This window comes from Heliangelus exortis, chromosome 16, assembly GCF_036169615.1.
Source record: "Heliangelus exortis chromosome 16, bHelExo1.hap1, whole genome shotgun sequence".
In the NCBI taxonomy this organism is placed as follows: Eukaryota; Metazoa; Chordata; class Aves; order Apodiformes; family Trochilidae; genus Heliangelus; species Heliangelus exortis.
In genome coordinates this window covers 4,550,761-4,565,608 of record NC_092437.1, presented here as the reverse complement: position 1 = coordinate 4,565,608, position 14,848 = coordinate 4,550,761, and the positions used below count along the sequence as shown (strand labels likewise).

The following is a 14,848-nucleotide window of genomic DNA, read 5'->3' as shown; positions in this document are numbered from 1 at the left end:
TAAATGGTTTCTCCTGGTAAGACCTTCTGAAATCCCACCATGTCTGTGTCCTGTGACAGTCAGATTGTCTCAGCTTCTGAGAGCAGCCTCTTGGAGAACACTGCTTTTGGTTTCATGTGTGCATTACATCAGTGCATCTGGTAACAAAGGAACTTGGAAGGGAAGACACTGTATTTATAAACTTAAGTACAGTCTTCATAGAGAGAAAATTGGCAGTGATAATAGTTATTAGAATCTAGATCACAGGAAATCAGACTGAAACAAGGGCATATCTGTTTTATAATCTTGCATCCAAATCTTTTGCAAGTGATGAAGCAATATCCAAAAGCAGGCATGTCTTATCTTTCTTAGGCCAAAATGGGAACTGATTTAAATTGCAGTCTTGCCTCATTTCAAACTGAAGAGGTAATAGTCATGTTAGGTGAAATTAAGCTATTGCATGGCATAGAAGGGAAGCTGGAGACAAGAATTCTGAAAGACATTAATTTACTATTATTAATTTCTTTTTTAAAACAGACATTCAAGTTGTACATAGGTGGTGGCAGACTATTCAGAGATGTCAGGAGCAAGACATTGTGGTAAAAATGAGGAAGAGTCCAGAGTGAGGAAAAGCAAATGTGGGGGGTGAGGCAGAGGTACAGGAGCGTGTTTAATATCTCAAATTTAAACAGATTCTTCAACAGTCACTGTAGGACTCTAGATGAAACTGTCCAATTTCCCTTGGTTCCCTTGTCAAATATAATCTCTGTTTCAGAGTGAAGATGTTATTAAATCTGAAAATGATGAGGCTGATGATATGCCAGAGGTTCAAGACACAGTGCAGTACATACCAGGCAGTAAATTGCTTTGGAGAATAAACTGTAGGCCACCAAACTCATCACAGGTAACTGTTTCAGTCAGTCTGTGGATTGCTCTCTATCTCAATCCTCTGAAAAAAAGGCTGCTTAAAAAATGACCAGTGTGATTTCCATCCCCTTCTGCCCTTCCTTCCTTGTTCCTCCCTTCCAACAAAAAAAAAAAATAGTTTTGTATGAACCTAATCTTGCTTCCAGGGTATAGCCAGTGGGGAAAGGTTTGACTGGGGAATTTCTCTTGGAAGTTCTGTTGTGCCCAGTTAGGGAACCCAGTGCCACTTTGACAAAATAACTTGTCTTTAATTTGCTTTCCAGATGTACAATTTCACCAGTTTTGCTGTGAGCCTCAATGAGCTGGAAGAGGGCATGGAAGCAATGTTGGCTCCCACTGACTGTCGACTACGTCCAGATATCAGAAACATGGAGAATGGAAACATGGGTGTGTGTTTGCTGCTGGGTTTGTTGGAGGAAATATTTTCACATTAGTAACTTTTGAGAGTGATGACTGAAGGAAAGTTGATAGATACAGAGCACTTCATTCCCAGAGCAGCCTTAATTCTTTTTCATCCTGTGCTAAAGAACATGCTATTGAACAATGCTCAATGTCTGTTTTCTCCCAGGAAAATCTGGGAGCAAATTTGTTCAAGGTGGATCCCAAAACTACTGTTCTATGTTGTGGTGTGTTTGGATGTTTGGTAACTTGGGAGAACTGGAAAGCATCCTCTCTGGCTGGAAGGACCCGTGATGAGCAGACTTGCTCTATTGCTCTGTTTGTCAGAAAAAAAAAACACAACAGGGACAAATACTGAAAGAAATTACTTTCTTTTCTGAGTTCTTTTCTGCTATCTCAGTGCAGTATATCTGATAAATAAAACATCAACATTTGAGTTTCAACTCTGTGTTTGTATCAGCAACTATTCTGAAATGGCACTTTTAACATTTTTTTCCCTGAGATTTACGTGTTCAGTGAGATGATTTCTTTTGTTTAAATGAACTGTCTCATTTCTGTGCATTTTTTTCTGTTTTCTGCATTTTTGTTTCTATTTTGCTAAGTAACCAATTTCTCTGGGTGTTTCTTAGATGTGGCTACAAAAGAAAAAGAGAGATTAGAGGAGAAACAAAGAGCTGCTCGCAAGGAGCGTGCAAAAGATGAAGTGGAGTGGCACACACGGTAAGGGGGGAGTTGGGCATTTTGTCTGATGCTTGGAAGGGTTTGGTTTACCAACAGCATTTTGATTTTGAAATCAAATTGTTTTTATTTGAAATAATGTGCTTTTGATTTCCTGCTTGGCAGCACAGTTTGTAGTGACACTGAAAGGATTTTTTGGGTTAATGTAGCGGGAAGCCGAAAGTGCTGCTAACTTTGTCCTGGAGAAATTATCTAATAATAAATGCTGAAAGCTGTCGTAATTAATTACTGTGGTAATGCTGGATTTTGTTGTTGTTGTTTTGTAAAACCTACAGAGGTCATATTTTGGGTAGAATGAGTAAGATGTTAAGTTTCATCTCTCCTTTAACTAATTCCAGTCCAGCTTTTGGTAGCTGAGTGTGACATTGTGGCCCTCTAGGGCTTTTTAGTTTCAGACTTTTAGGACTTCTTGGCTTGGATGCCTCAGAAATTGCTTCTTTGTTTGGATATTCAAGTGACTTCTCAGTCACAGAAGGCATCAGGAGTAAGGTGTGATTTGGCTCCTTCTCCCAGCAGATGCTTTTTAGAGATGCCAATGCTGTGCACTCAAGTGTATTGTCACAGCCAGTTACTGCAGCTGCTTCCTTCAAGGGCAAAAACTTTTGGGATGCTCCCATGATTTCATGAAATTCAGAAGACAAAAATACTCTCTTCTAAAGTCTGGGGGAGCAGCTACAGTCAAAATTCCAGTTAATGCCTTTCAAAAGTCTCTTCCAGGGAGCATTAAAATTGTTTTCAGTCAACGTGGCTAAAAAATGAGCATCTGTTAATGCTCTGTGCAGAGTACAGCTCTGTAGGACAAAACTGTTTCCTGTTCAGGCAGGTTTACAAAAAGGATTGCATAACTGATTTGGCATTCTTTTTAAGTAAAAATGTATATAATCGATATTATTTTTATTTGGAATAGGACAGCAATTTTAAAATCAATTTCAAATTCCTTGACTTTGTGACGTATTAAGGCATGGACCCAGATTCACTTAATTACTCAGTGTAATTTTTTTAATACTTTACAAGGTAATAATTGCAGAGGAAGTTTAGTGCTCTATTTTCACATTCAGAAATTTTCCTGAGGTTTTTTTTTTCCAATAAGACAGACCAATGTTGTTTTATAACGTTGTGTGATAGAAGTAAAGTTGTCTTTTTCCCCTAATGATGTGTTCACTGTTTGCTTTTGTCTTTTATTCTTTTTTTCCTTTTTTTTTTTTTTTCTTTTTACAGATGGTTTCATCAAGGCACTAACCCATACACTGGGACTTCAGATTGGCTGTACTCAGGTGGCTATTTTGATAGAAATTTCTCAGACTGTCCAGACATATACTGAAGTTCCACAACCAATTGCTCATCTCATCTGGACATCTAGTTACTAGATTTCATTCCAAGCCAGTTCCTCTGGTTTTGTTGATAGCAAAACCCAGCTTTTCTAAGTAAATTTTAACAAAAATTCTGTTGGTCAACAATCAAGGATTTAATTGTCACTAATGTTGGATTGCCAAATATTTAAGTACTGTTGCATTCTTTCCACAAAGCTGCACCTGAAATCATCATGTTTTCACTGATTTTCAAAGGGACCTTTGGTTCTCCATTTTTTTTTTTTTCCCCTAGTTGCTTTGTCAGGAAGATACCCTGTATCTGGTAGAGCACATAACATCCTCGAAAAACTAGGTAACTTCAATAAAATAGAGATAATATCCTTGTTACTTAGTACCATAGTGAAGAACCTGAAGTCTTTGGAACTGGGAGCAGGGATGAAAAGCTAAGATGGTATCAACAGGATCAAATCTAGTGCTGTCACCACTCCTGGTGGGAGAGATGGATGTGAACCCTCTATATGGTATGTAGCACCACGTGGGGACTGGAGCTCCTGACCCCCCTTTTCTCAGTAAAATTCAATAATTCAGAGACTGGGGGGGAAACAAAACCCAAGCTGAGCTTCTCAACCTGTAGTTGTCTGTTACAGAGTCTTCACAACTTTTGGACACTGTGAGCATTAAACTCTATACCTGTGATGATAAAAACTGCAGAAAGTGTACATGAGGAGGAGGAAAAGGCACCTTAAAAAGTGGCTTTCCTGGAGTCAAATGCTGTTCTGGAAATAGGAGAAGCTTTGGAAGCAGTTCTAGGAATGTAGAGGTGGTTACAATGTAAAATATATTGCTTGCTACCACTCTGAGGCTTAAATCTTCTGCACTACCTTTGGCAGCTTTGGCACTGTGTATGCTTCTAGACTCCACTTTTATTTGGAAGCACTTTGGTATGTGTATCCACACAGGCTCATGTTTTGGGGAAGTTTTGGTTTGCATGGTTTTCATTATTAGGTCACGTCTGTTTTGTATGTTGTGAAAAAGCTGAATCAATTTAAAGCTTTGGCAGAGTTATATCTATTACAACTTTTCTGTGAGCACACGATGTCAAAAAGTGGGATTTTTTTTTTTTTTTTTTATTCCATATGAACCCATCAAAGCCATATAATACTGGAAATAATCTATTACTGAACTGATACATCTGTTTTCTTTCCAGTGGTACACTCCAGAGGGAAAGGAGGGACAGAGGCTTGAAAAATTAGGTCCAATAATTAAAACTAATCCTTATGTTGCTGCTTCTTTTATGAAGGGTTTTAATTGAGTAACCAGCCAGAAATGTAGAGTGGCTTCACTGCTGTTTATAGTAATTCAGAAATTCCTGGTGTTAAGCACCAGCAGCTTGAATTCATGGAAAAACTGGTCTGGTTGGTGTCCAAAACATCTGTGGTTTCACCCACAGAGTAGATCTTTGAAGTGCTTCTCTCCCAGCCACAGAATTAAAAAGCAAAAGCATTTTATATCAAATCATGCATCTACTAATTGGATTAATGTAAAAATTTTAAGAGGTTTAGTTGTCTTCATTGGAAAAATAAGAGAAGCTGTAAAATTCAAGGCAGGGCCTGATGTGAAATGTTCTTATGGCAATTTTATTGCTAGAAATGGGACCTTGTGCTGGCTGCAGGGCTGTAAGAGACCCCCAAGCCAGACTTGGCCCAAGGTGCAGACACTCAGGCTGTTTGTTCCTGCTAAGAGATACTTCCTAAAGGACATTGCTGATCTTACAGGACAGCATAAAAATACTTTTATGAAAAAAATGAACTGTATTGACTGTGCCAGGCACTGTAATCCCCCTTCCAAACTCGCTGCAAGCAGCACAGGGAACCCTTAGTGAGGATTGAAAGGATCCACCTATTAAATGAGTTTAATATCCCATGGGAGTTTAAAACTTGCTTAAATTAAATAGTATGCTTAATGCTGGAGTAGTGTTTTTAAACCAATACATATAAATAAAAAATGCCTGGGTGGAAAAAACGTGGAGTAATTCCTAAAGAAATACTCTGTTTAGGGGAAGTCCAGTTTAGCATCCCTCTCACCTAAGCTGTGATGTAAATTCCAACACCTAAACCCCTGTCACTGTGCAAAGCATGAAGAAATTCCAACTATTTATTTAATCCAAACTTCAGTAGAGGATCTTCATGAGATTTAAAAGGAAGCTGAGAAGATTTCTAAAATAAGAACACTTCACTGGTTATGTCTTTACCCTCTTCTCCTCTTCCTATGGTGTAACATTTTTAAGTAAAATTTCAGATTAGTTCCAAATATATATTTTTTTTTTTAATTGATTGTTCTTCATTGACAACATTTACAAAGTCCTTTCCCCTCACTGCTGACACCTCTGTGCTTGGCTTAGCCGTGGGACTTCTGATGCTCTGAAAGTTTTATTTTCAATGCAGCTCTCACCTCGAGTAGTTTACGTGTCAAAACATTTAATAACTTTGCACCTTTTGAAAGAACAATGTCACTTTTATAACTTGATTATTAAACACTGTATATAAGATAACTGTTAGTATATGTTAATACAGCTCTGTAGAGAAACCGTCTAGAAAGAAATTATAATAAATTCTGCATACCCTTTGGGCCTCTAGATGGTGACAGAGGTGTTTTTTTTTTTATTTATTTTTTAACTGAGACTTGAACCAGGGCATGAGGAGGGTTGGGTGGGATGGTGGAGAGGCCAAGAGTAAGAGCTGGACCAGGGCAGACAAAAAAGTGGCAGAAAATTAATTAAAATTAATCTTAATTGTTGGCAATGTCATATTTGTGCCTTGGGTGCTGACGTATTCATTGGTCCCCGGGGTCATGGGGGTGGGAAGTGTGTACCCTAAATTACCCAGAAAAAAACAAACAAGTAATTGGCAGTCTTTATTACTTTTTAATAGTTAATTTCTCAGTAATTTTATTTATTTATGCTTTATGGAAAATGTTTTAAAAACACGAACCCGAGACTTTTCCTCCAGCCAGCCCAGGCCCTAGCTCCGGCTCCCTGGAAACACCGGGATTTCGGTCATTTGCACCATAAATCGATATTTTTACTCAGTGAAGGTTCTGCCGGGAGCCGGGTTCGGGTTGTACCGCTCGGGTTCGGTTCCTCCTTGTTTTCAGCGAGAGGCAGCGGTGAAGCGGATTTATTTTATTTATTTAATACCCGTCGCTCCCCTCCCTGCTGCCAGCGCTGCCCTGCCCAGCTCCCCGCACACGCTGTAAAAGGGGAATAAAGGCGGATTCGGAACCGGGCCGAGCTCCAGCTCCATCCCCGGCTTCGCGGGGAGCGGGGCCGCCGCCATTTTGCGCCGCCGTGACACAGCAGGGCCGGAGCCGGGGCCGTTGACTGACAGCGGCGGCAGCCAATGGCGAGAGCCCAGGGCCGCGTTGCCCCGCCCCGCGGTGGGCGGGGTTCCGGTGTGCGGGGCAGGAAGAGCCGTGCGGAGTGGTGCGGGGCCTGCGGGGCGGAAGGGACCGGGACGACAGGTACCGGGGCGGCCCAACAGAACGGGACCGGACCGGACCCCCCAGGCAGCCCCGCACCCCCCATGCGCTCGCTGGGAGCGGTTCCGTCCCTTTTGGGGGAGCGGGGTTTCCTGCGGGGGAAGGTCTGTGCGGGACGGGACGTGGCCGGGGGTCCGGCGGGAGATGGCGGCTTCGGGGCGGGCGGAGAGCGCTGGGGGTGCTGCGGGCTGGGCCGGACCGGACCGGACCGGACCGGACCGGGCTGTAGGGCCGCGTTGCCCCCCCATCTCCGGTCCTGGTGTGGGGGCCGGGCGGAGGTGCGGGGTCGGAGCGGGCGCCACCGGTCTGTGCGCTCGGCTCGGCCCCGCCGGGCGATTCGGTTCGGTTCGGTTCGGTTCGGTGGTGGGAGCTGTAGAACAACTGCAGAGTCATGCAGGCCCAGCCCGGTCCCCGCGGTACCGGTACATGATCCCCGGAGGGACGCGGAGCCGTGGGGCGGGTACCGGGCAGGGCGCTCCGGTACCGGGCGGTCCGGACGCTCCACTGGGTACTGGGTCAGGAGCCTGAGGATGAGCGATACCGGGCGGGCTGCTGGGAATTAAAAGGTCCCCAGTGCCGTGAGCGGAGATGGGAGGCAGCGAGGCGAGCCTCGGGGAATGGTGGTTTCGTTTCCAAGTCCCTCAGCAGGTCCGATCCGATCCGATCCAATTTATTTGGCAATCTTCACCCGGGGTTCCACTTCAGCTGTTGTGGATGCCCCTGGAATTCTGCAGGCGGTGACCCGGATTGTTTTTGTGGAGCTCCCTTGATAAAGGTTGAGTTTTGATACTGGGATAACTCAGGGATGTTTCTGGTCACATCTCCTGCTCCTCCTCTCTCTTGGCAGGATGTCTTCAGGAGCACTGTTTCCAAGCCTGGTGCCAGGGTCCCGGGGCTCTTCCAGCAAATACCTGGTGGAATTTCGGGCAGGGAAGATGTCCCTGAAAGGCAGCACTGTGACCCCAGACAAGAGAAAAGGCCTCGTGTACATCCAGCAAACAGATGACTCCCTGATCCACTTCTGCTGGAAGGACAGGACCTCTGGCAATGTTGAAGATGTGAGTATGGTTTTGTGTTTCAGTGCTGAGGCATTGAGGGAGGAATTGTCTTGTTCTGCTGGCACTGCTGAAAAACCTTTTCCAGCACAAATTAGGGTGAGGATGCCCCTGTGGCCTGGCAGCCCTGCAGTTCCAAGTGCCCACTGCTCCTTAGGGCAAAGAGAAGAAGGTTTGGGGAGGAGAGCAGAGATCTCTGGGGGAGCTAAAAGGAAAAGTCATGCATGACCTCAAACACTTGTTTCTGCTGCCACATTTTCCAGGATTTGATTATTTTTCCTGATGACTGTGAATTCAAGAGGGTACCTCAGTGCACCACTGGCCGTGTGTACGTATTGAAGTTCAAGGCAGGATCAAAACGACTCTTCTTCTGGATGCAGGTTTGTGGGAAGCTAAGAATAATGGCCTTGGAACCAAATATTTCCAGTTTGCCTCATATACCAAGAGCAACTTTCTTGCAGGAGCCAAAGACAGACAAGGATGAAGAGCACTGCCGTAAGGTGAACGAATATCTCAACAACCCCCCCATGCCTGGGGCCTTGGGTGGAAATGCCAGTGGAGGCCACGAGCTCTCAGCCTTAGGAGGTACAGTCCATTCTCTGCTCCTTCACGTGAGAGCCTTGTTTAAAATTGCTCTTTAGAATGAGCACTTAGAGCTCCCTAGGAAGAAATTCCTGGTGATTATGGAGGGTGAGTTGGGGACAGTGCTAATACCAGAAGTATAAACCTGCTTTTAGCAAAATAAGCTGTGCTGTTATAATAGGTGCAGGCTGAAAAAGCTAAGACTGCCAGAAGAAATCTTTGCTTTGTTTCCAGTAGATTCTCTGCAGTCTTATCTCTTTATGAAGCCAAGTTGCATTTATCTTTTATGACCATCATGGTTCAGTAAACACTTGAAACTGTTTTTTCCATACAGAATGTGATGCCAATTAATCTCCTGCCGTTTGAAAAAAAAAAAAAAAAACAAACCAAACCTATGTGAATATGTTGTGTTTCAGAATGTTTTTGTTTTTAGGTGAGGGTGGCTTGCAAAGCCTTCTTGGAAACATGAGCCATAACCAGCTCATGCAGCTGATCGGACCAACGGGCTTAGGAGGACTTGGTAAAATGCTTTAATATCTTTATGCCAAAATGGTATTTTTTCCTGCCAGGTTAAATCTTACCTGACAATATTTTCAAGTAGTGCTGTTGATGTGAATGGCACTGCTTTCAGATGAGAAAGCAAGGCCTTGCCTCAAAGATGAGCTAAGGGGCTAAAAAAGGCTGCAGGAAATGGAGGGAACCAGATTCTGCACAGCACTCATCTCAGGGCTTGATCTGCAAGGAATGTTGGTTCAGCTTCTTGCTCCACTGAATCTCCTTGCTTTTTCTTTTCCTCTTTTTTTCCACTCTTCCTCTTCCTCTTAAATATTCACTGGAGCAGGGACTGGAAGCCAGGGATTTATCCCTGCTGACCATCCCAGTTCCCAAGCTGTGGGGATCCTCACATTGTCTCTGATCCAGTGAATATTTGTGTGCAAAGTAAAAAGGGTTCACCAGGAAGGCTGGAGCCTGCCTGCCCCACAGCACTCTGGTCAGGGGAGCAAGGCTCAGGTTGGGGCTTTCTCTCCCAGGCAGCACTGGGGAGAGCCTGAGGTGCTGTTTTCTGAGGGGCATGAGGTGTTGGACTCCCTGCTGTGCTCTGCTCTTAACCCTATTCATGCTCCAAACCCAATGGAGCATTGTCCAAGAAGTCAAACCCAGGAATGGAAGTAGGCAGAGTTAGCAGGTGGCAGTGGTTAAGGTTCTGTGCTTGAACTCCTAAGTCCATTTTTGTGGATTTAGCTCATGTCTTCTCAGATTCAGGTGCAAAACTCCTGTTGATGGGGTGTTCAGATGCAAATCTACTGTTTGTGTTGGGAGATTCTGGCTTTTTAGGATATGTTTGAAAAGATCTTCCTCCTTGAAGCTTCACATGACTTTTGAGACTGTCTTCCTCTTCACCTCAACACTTTTTCTTAGCAGCTCCTCTTTCATCTAGCCCTGAGACAGCTTGACATGAAGCTCACTACAGTAACACAAAGCAAACCATCTGTTTGCCTTGGCAAGTGGTGGTTGTGGTGAATCTCTGTGGATCTCTTCCCCCAGCAGCATCTTGTTCTTGAGCATCTGCTTTGCATCTCTCTCAGGACTCTGCCTTTATTGCAGAGCTCCTGCAACAGAGGGGTTTTTTTGTTTTTTTTTTTTGCTCCTGGGTTAACTTTCCTAGCAAGGATGAGCTGAGCAGAGTGGTTCAGCCTGGTGGGCTTCACCCTGCTGCTCCTGCAGCTGTGGGGGCTCTGTGGGCAATGTCCCAGCACAGGTCTGTAGGAGTGGGTCCTGGAGAAAGAAAGAGCCCTTGGCTGGTGCTATCCTGACCTGCAGTGTTTGCTTCATCCCATGTTTACTACTGGAGTGCTGTCCTTCTATCCTTCTGTCCTCTGCTTGCAGATAGCTCCCAGAAGGTGGGTGATAAATGCAGGTGCTGGTGTAGGGATGTATCTATGTAGATGTGGTACAAGAAGCTCCTGATGGGAAGTGTGTGACACATGAAGTGTTTGGCTGATGTGGCTCAGAGGAGTTTCAGGGGGACAATCAGTCCCTGGCAGCTCCAGCAAACCCAGAAGCCAGGCCTTTCCCCAGCTCTTTCTAGCTGATGTTCTTGATGCTGCAGTAAGTCCTTGGTAGTTGGGATGTGTGGATGAAGGAGGCTGATTCTGATTCCTTGTGCATTTTGGCAAAGGCCAAGTGCTGTTTCCTGCTGTGTTTCCTGATTGCTGCTCTGCTGGGAGCACTTTGTGCCTGGGGTTGTCCTTACTTTCCTCTGCCCATGACTCATCTGATTCTGCTCCTGCATCTCTGCTAGGTTTGAAATTTCAAGGCCCAGGTGTACAGGGAGGCAGTGGTGGGGACTCAGGGGCTGCCTCTGTCATCTTCTGATGAGGGCCTTGGCTTTCAAGTTTAGAGAAAAGTTGGATTTTTGGGAGCCAGGAGTTAAGAGGAGAAGGCTGTGTTGCACCAATCATGTGTACTCAGCACAAACTGAAGGAACTTCATCCTTGTGCACATCATTTGTAAGATGTGCAGCTCTAAGGCAGTTTTCTGATAGGGATGGGAGATCAGCAAACGAGAGCTGTTAATTCACAGAAGAGGGTGTGTGGGGGGTGGTCTGGGTTCTTTCACCCCCTCCTCCTCTATTTTAGCAAACAAAATCTTTCAGGTACAAGAGTGACCTCTTTAGAGCAGAGAGGTGCAAAAAAAAAAAAAAAAAGAAAAAAAAAAAAAGCCAAAGAAACAAACCCCTAAACCTGTTGTTGTTTTGTGTTTCTGGAAGGTGGGCTGGGTGCACTGACAGGTCCTGGGCTGGCCAGTCTGCTTGGCAGTGGGGGACCCCCAACCAGCAGCTCATCATCAAGGTAAGACCCCTGCCCCCTGCCTGCTCTGGGCTTGTGTCTAATTTCCAGTCACCATTTCTGCAGGAGAAACAGTGGCCTACTGGCCAGGAATACCATGGGAATTAAGACTGCTAATTACCCCTCTAAAATGAGGGTGGGAGCTCTCTATATCACAAGGGCTTGAGGGTTTTCATGATAGAAGAGGCAAAGGTGGGGGTTTTTTGGGAATTAATGATACTAATTATCTCCTGCAGCTCTCGCAGCCAATCAGCTGCTGTGACCCCATCTTCCACAACTTCTTCAACCCGTGTCACACCTGCCCCATCCCTTCCTGCTGCTGCCTCTGTGACCAGTCCCAGCCCTGTGCCCAGCTCGGGGAATGGAACCAGCTCAGCCACAAGCCCAACCCAGCCCATTCAATTGAGTGACCTCCAGAACATTTTAGCTACTATGAATGTGCCATCTGGAGCTGGAGGACAGCAAGGTAACTGGTCTGACCAGACAGCTCTTGGATCCAGGAGTCCTTTGGAGCTGTTTTACTGTCCTATATCCTATTCCGAACTGGTTTGAAAGGTCTCTTAAATTTTTTTGTTTTTTTTTTTCACTTGAGTGCTGTTTTGGCTGGTGCAAGAGTCTTACTCTCACTCCAAAACTGAGAGAGGGAGAAAGGATGCTACCAAATGTTCTAACTACAACTCAGAACTCCTTTGACTAGATCATTTGGTTTACATGACAAAATGGGAGATTTTGTTCATTGTCTTAACAGCCAACCATTTATTTTCTTCCTAGTTGACCTGGCAACTGTTCTGACTCCTGAGATAATGGCTCCCATCCTGGCCAATGCTGAAGTCCAAGAGAGGTTGATGCCTTACCTCCCCTCAGGGGAATCTCTGCCACAAACTGCAGAAGAGATTCAGAACACCCTGACGTCTCCTCAGTTCCAGCAGGTGGGTTCCTGGCTGTCTCAGGCACTGCAGTTTTTCTTTCCTTCCTCCCCTGTGCCTCACAAATTCTCCTTGCTCTGCTGCTTCAGGTTCCTGACTCTGTTCAGGGTAGGAAATTCCTCACTAGAAGTGGGCAGGAGGAGGGATGTGGTTCAGTGGAGCACTAGTTCTGCCTTCCTGCTGTCACCCAAGGGCAGATCAGAATGCTTTTGACTTTTTCTTTTGGAATTGGGTTTTACCTTTCTCTTTTATAATAAATCCTCTCTGGCACATGACAGGAGTACCAGCAAATTCATCATTCCCTGTCAGATTGGCTTGTTAGATAGATAGATTAGGTAGGTGGATGGATGGATGGGATAGATGGATGGATAGATGGATGAATGGATGAATGGATGGATGGATGGATGGATGGATGGATGGATGGATAGATGGATGGATGGGATGGATGGATGGATGGATGGATGGATGGGATGGATGGATGGGATGGATGGATGGATGGATGGATGGATGGATAGATGGATGGATAGATGGATGGATGGATGGGATGGATAGATGGATGGATGGATAGATGGATGGATGGATGGATGGATGTGTTTGCAGCATTGCATCTCTCATTTCTCTGGAAACATTACTGCCAGGACTGTCAGTGTGTGGTTAATGCTGGTGCATCACAGGCCAATGTGAATTATACTGACTGATGAAAATTGATCAATTTGCAGAATTTTGGCTGCTAAAAGACACTGCTTTTAGTTTGAACTACAGAAGGTCTTTTGTGCAGACAAGACTTGGATGTGAGGGAGGGTTTTTAGTGGGTGATTTGATAGAATATCTGCATCTAGATAAAAGTTTTAAGTTGCCCATGCACTGAACAGCTGCTGGTCCTGTCACTGGGGGTTGTTTGCTCAGTCTAGCAGGGTTTGCTGGTCAGAGCCTGACCCAGGACAGGAATTCCTGCTGCTCCCAGGCTGGTGTGTGAGCACCCTACTGCTGCCCTACACAGGCCCTGCACAGCAGCCACCTGATGCTGGAGGAGCACCATGCAAACCTTTTTTTCTTTTTTTTTCTTTTTTTTATGCTCTTGGTTCCATTTCACAGGCATTGAGCATGTTCAGTGCTGCCTTAGCTTCAGGACAGCTTGGCCCACTAATGAGTCAGTTTGGCTTACCTGCAGAGGCTGTTGATGCAGCAAATAAAGGAGGTAAGTGTTGGTGCTGCTGGGAACATGGTGAGGTGGTTTGTTGGGTTTGGTTTTGGCATTTTGTGTGTTGTGTTTTTTTTATTTCCCCCACTGCACACAGCCCTTGAGTGTGGATTGTGATGATGAGGGGCTGAGTAGCTGTCAGAAGCCAACTCTTGCACTGGTTTTTTTTTTGTTTTTTTTTTTCCACTGCAAAGGCCAGTGGTGCAGGTGTTGCCCAGCAGACACCATGTGATGTCAGATGTGCTCTGAGAGCACTCAGGGTTCTGCAGAGATTTGCTGAGCAGCCTCGGGGGTGTTTTCTTGATAGAGGTGGAAAAGACTCTGGAGATGTCACAGTCACTTTATTGCAGGAATGCCTTTTTTGTGGGAGTCTCCAATGAGTCATTTGAAATAAGCAGACAGCTGTGGCCTGTAGCACTGGAGGGATGGGGGAGCACCTTTCCCTGATGAGATTTTAACTGCATGGCTGAAGTAATTCTGGTCTTAGGCTGCCTGTGCACAGAGTTAAAGTGCTGGAAATGCCTGATTATGGCAGGGGGATCCAGATGTATGTTACAGATTAAAGGAATTTTAAAGTTTTCTTCCCTGCCAATAGATTGTTTTTAAAGCAACTGTTTATTTTGCAAGTAATGAAGCTTAACCAAGTGTGGACAATGAACTCCACCCCAGAAACTGAAAAAATTGAGTAACTTCTGTGTTTAACTTCTAGATGTAGAAGCCTTTGCCAAAGCAATGCAGAACAGTGTGAAGTCAGACCAGAAGGAAGGAGACACCAAGGACAAGAAAGATGAAGAGGAAGATATGAGTTTAGATTAAGTTATTTGCTCTTCCTTACAGATACTCCTAGATACTAACTTAAGCCAACTGCAGTAGGATTACTAACTTCATATTATGCTTCTATGAAATCAACAAATAAAGGAATTTTCTTTATCTGCCATCCTGTTCTTAGTCTATTTAACATGCACTTAAGCAGTACTTGTCTTTTATTTTCAGTGGAGTTGCTTCCTGCTCAGGTTTGATGCTTCTGACATCAGGCTAGACTAATTCTTCTGATTTCCTTGTGCTAAAAGTGGTGAGCCCTGTGATCATGTGAGTAATGAGCTCATCAGGGCACATCACTGACCACCATCCAGTTTTGGGGCCACCAGGTTGTAATCTGCAGGGTTGCCTGTTCACCCAGTCCATCCCAACCTGCAAGGGTTGTCCTGTTCTGGGGGCTGACCAAGACTTGGAACACAAGGAGCTTCATCTTCATGACCATCCAAGTGCTTCTACCACTGCTGGCATCCCAGGAATTTCAGCAGCAGCTCCTGGGAGCTGTTTCTGGCAAACACAACTAAAATGT

General features: G+C 44.9%; 2 protein-coding genes across 5 annotated transcripts in view; both read left to right on the top strand.

Annotated features, from left to right (window-relative positions):
- Positions 1-5,988, top strand: part of OSBPL2 (oxysterol binding protein like 2) — a 30,566-nt gene extending 24,578 nt beyond the window's left edge. The window contains exons 11-14 of the mRNA XM_071759747.1: positions 755-883; positions 1,170-1,293; positions 1,935-2,025; positions 3,262-5,988. Of these exons, the coding sequence (XP_071615848.1) occupies positions 755-883; positions 1,170-1,293; positions 1,935-2,025; positions 3,262-3,364 (447 nt within the window). The 3' untranslated portion in view covers positions 3,365-5,988. The remainder of the gene's footprint in view (positions 1-754; positions 884-1,169; positions 1,294-1,934; positions 2,026-3,261) is intronic.
- Positions 5,989-6,754: 766 nt separating this feature from the next.
- On the top strand, positions 6,755-14,440 carry ADRM1 (ADRM1 26S proteasome ubiquitin receptor). Of its 4 annotated transcripts, none has more exons than XM_071759749.1 (10): positions 6,755-6,872; positions 7,738-7,948; positions 8,209-8,325; positions 8,407-8,530; positions 8,961-9,047; positions 11,298-11,379; positions 11,613-11,842; positions 12,148-12,305; positions 13,398-13,500; positions 14,213-14,440. In XM_071759749.1, exons 2-10 carry the CDS (start codon positions 7,739-7,741, stop codon positions 14,317-14,319), a joined length of 1,218 nt encoding a protein of 405 aa, XP_071615850.1. In that variant the 5' UTR covers positions 6,755-6,872; position 7,738; the 3' UTR covers positions 14,320-14,440. The 4 variants fall into 4 exon arrangements, with proteins under 4 accessions (XP_071615850.1, XP_071615852.1, XP_071615849.1 ...); XM_071759748.1 differs by having other exon boundaries at positions 6,816-6,994; XM_071759751.1 differs by lacking the exon at positions 8,961-9,047.
- The last annotated feature ends 408 nt before the right edge of the window (positions 14,441-14,848 follow it).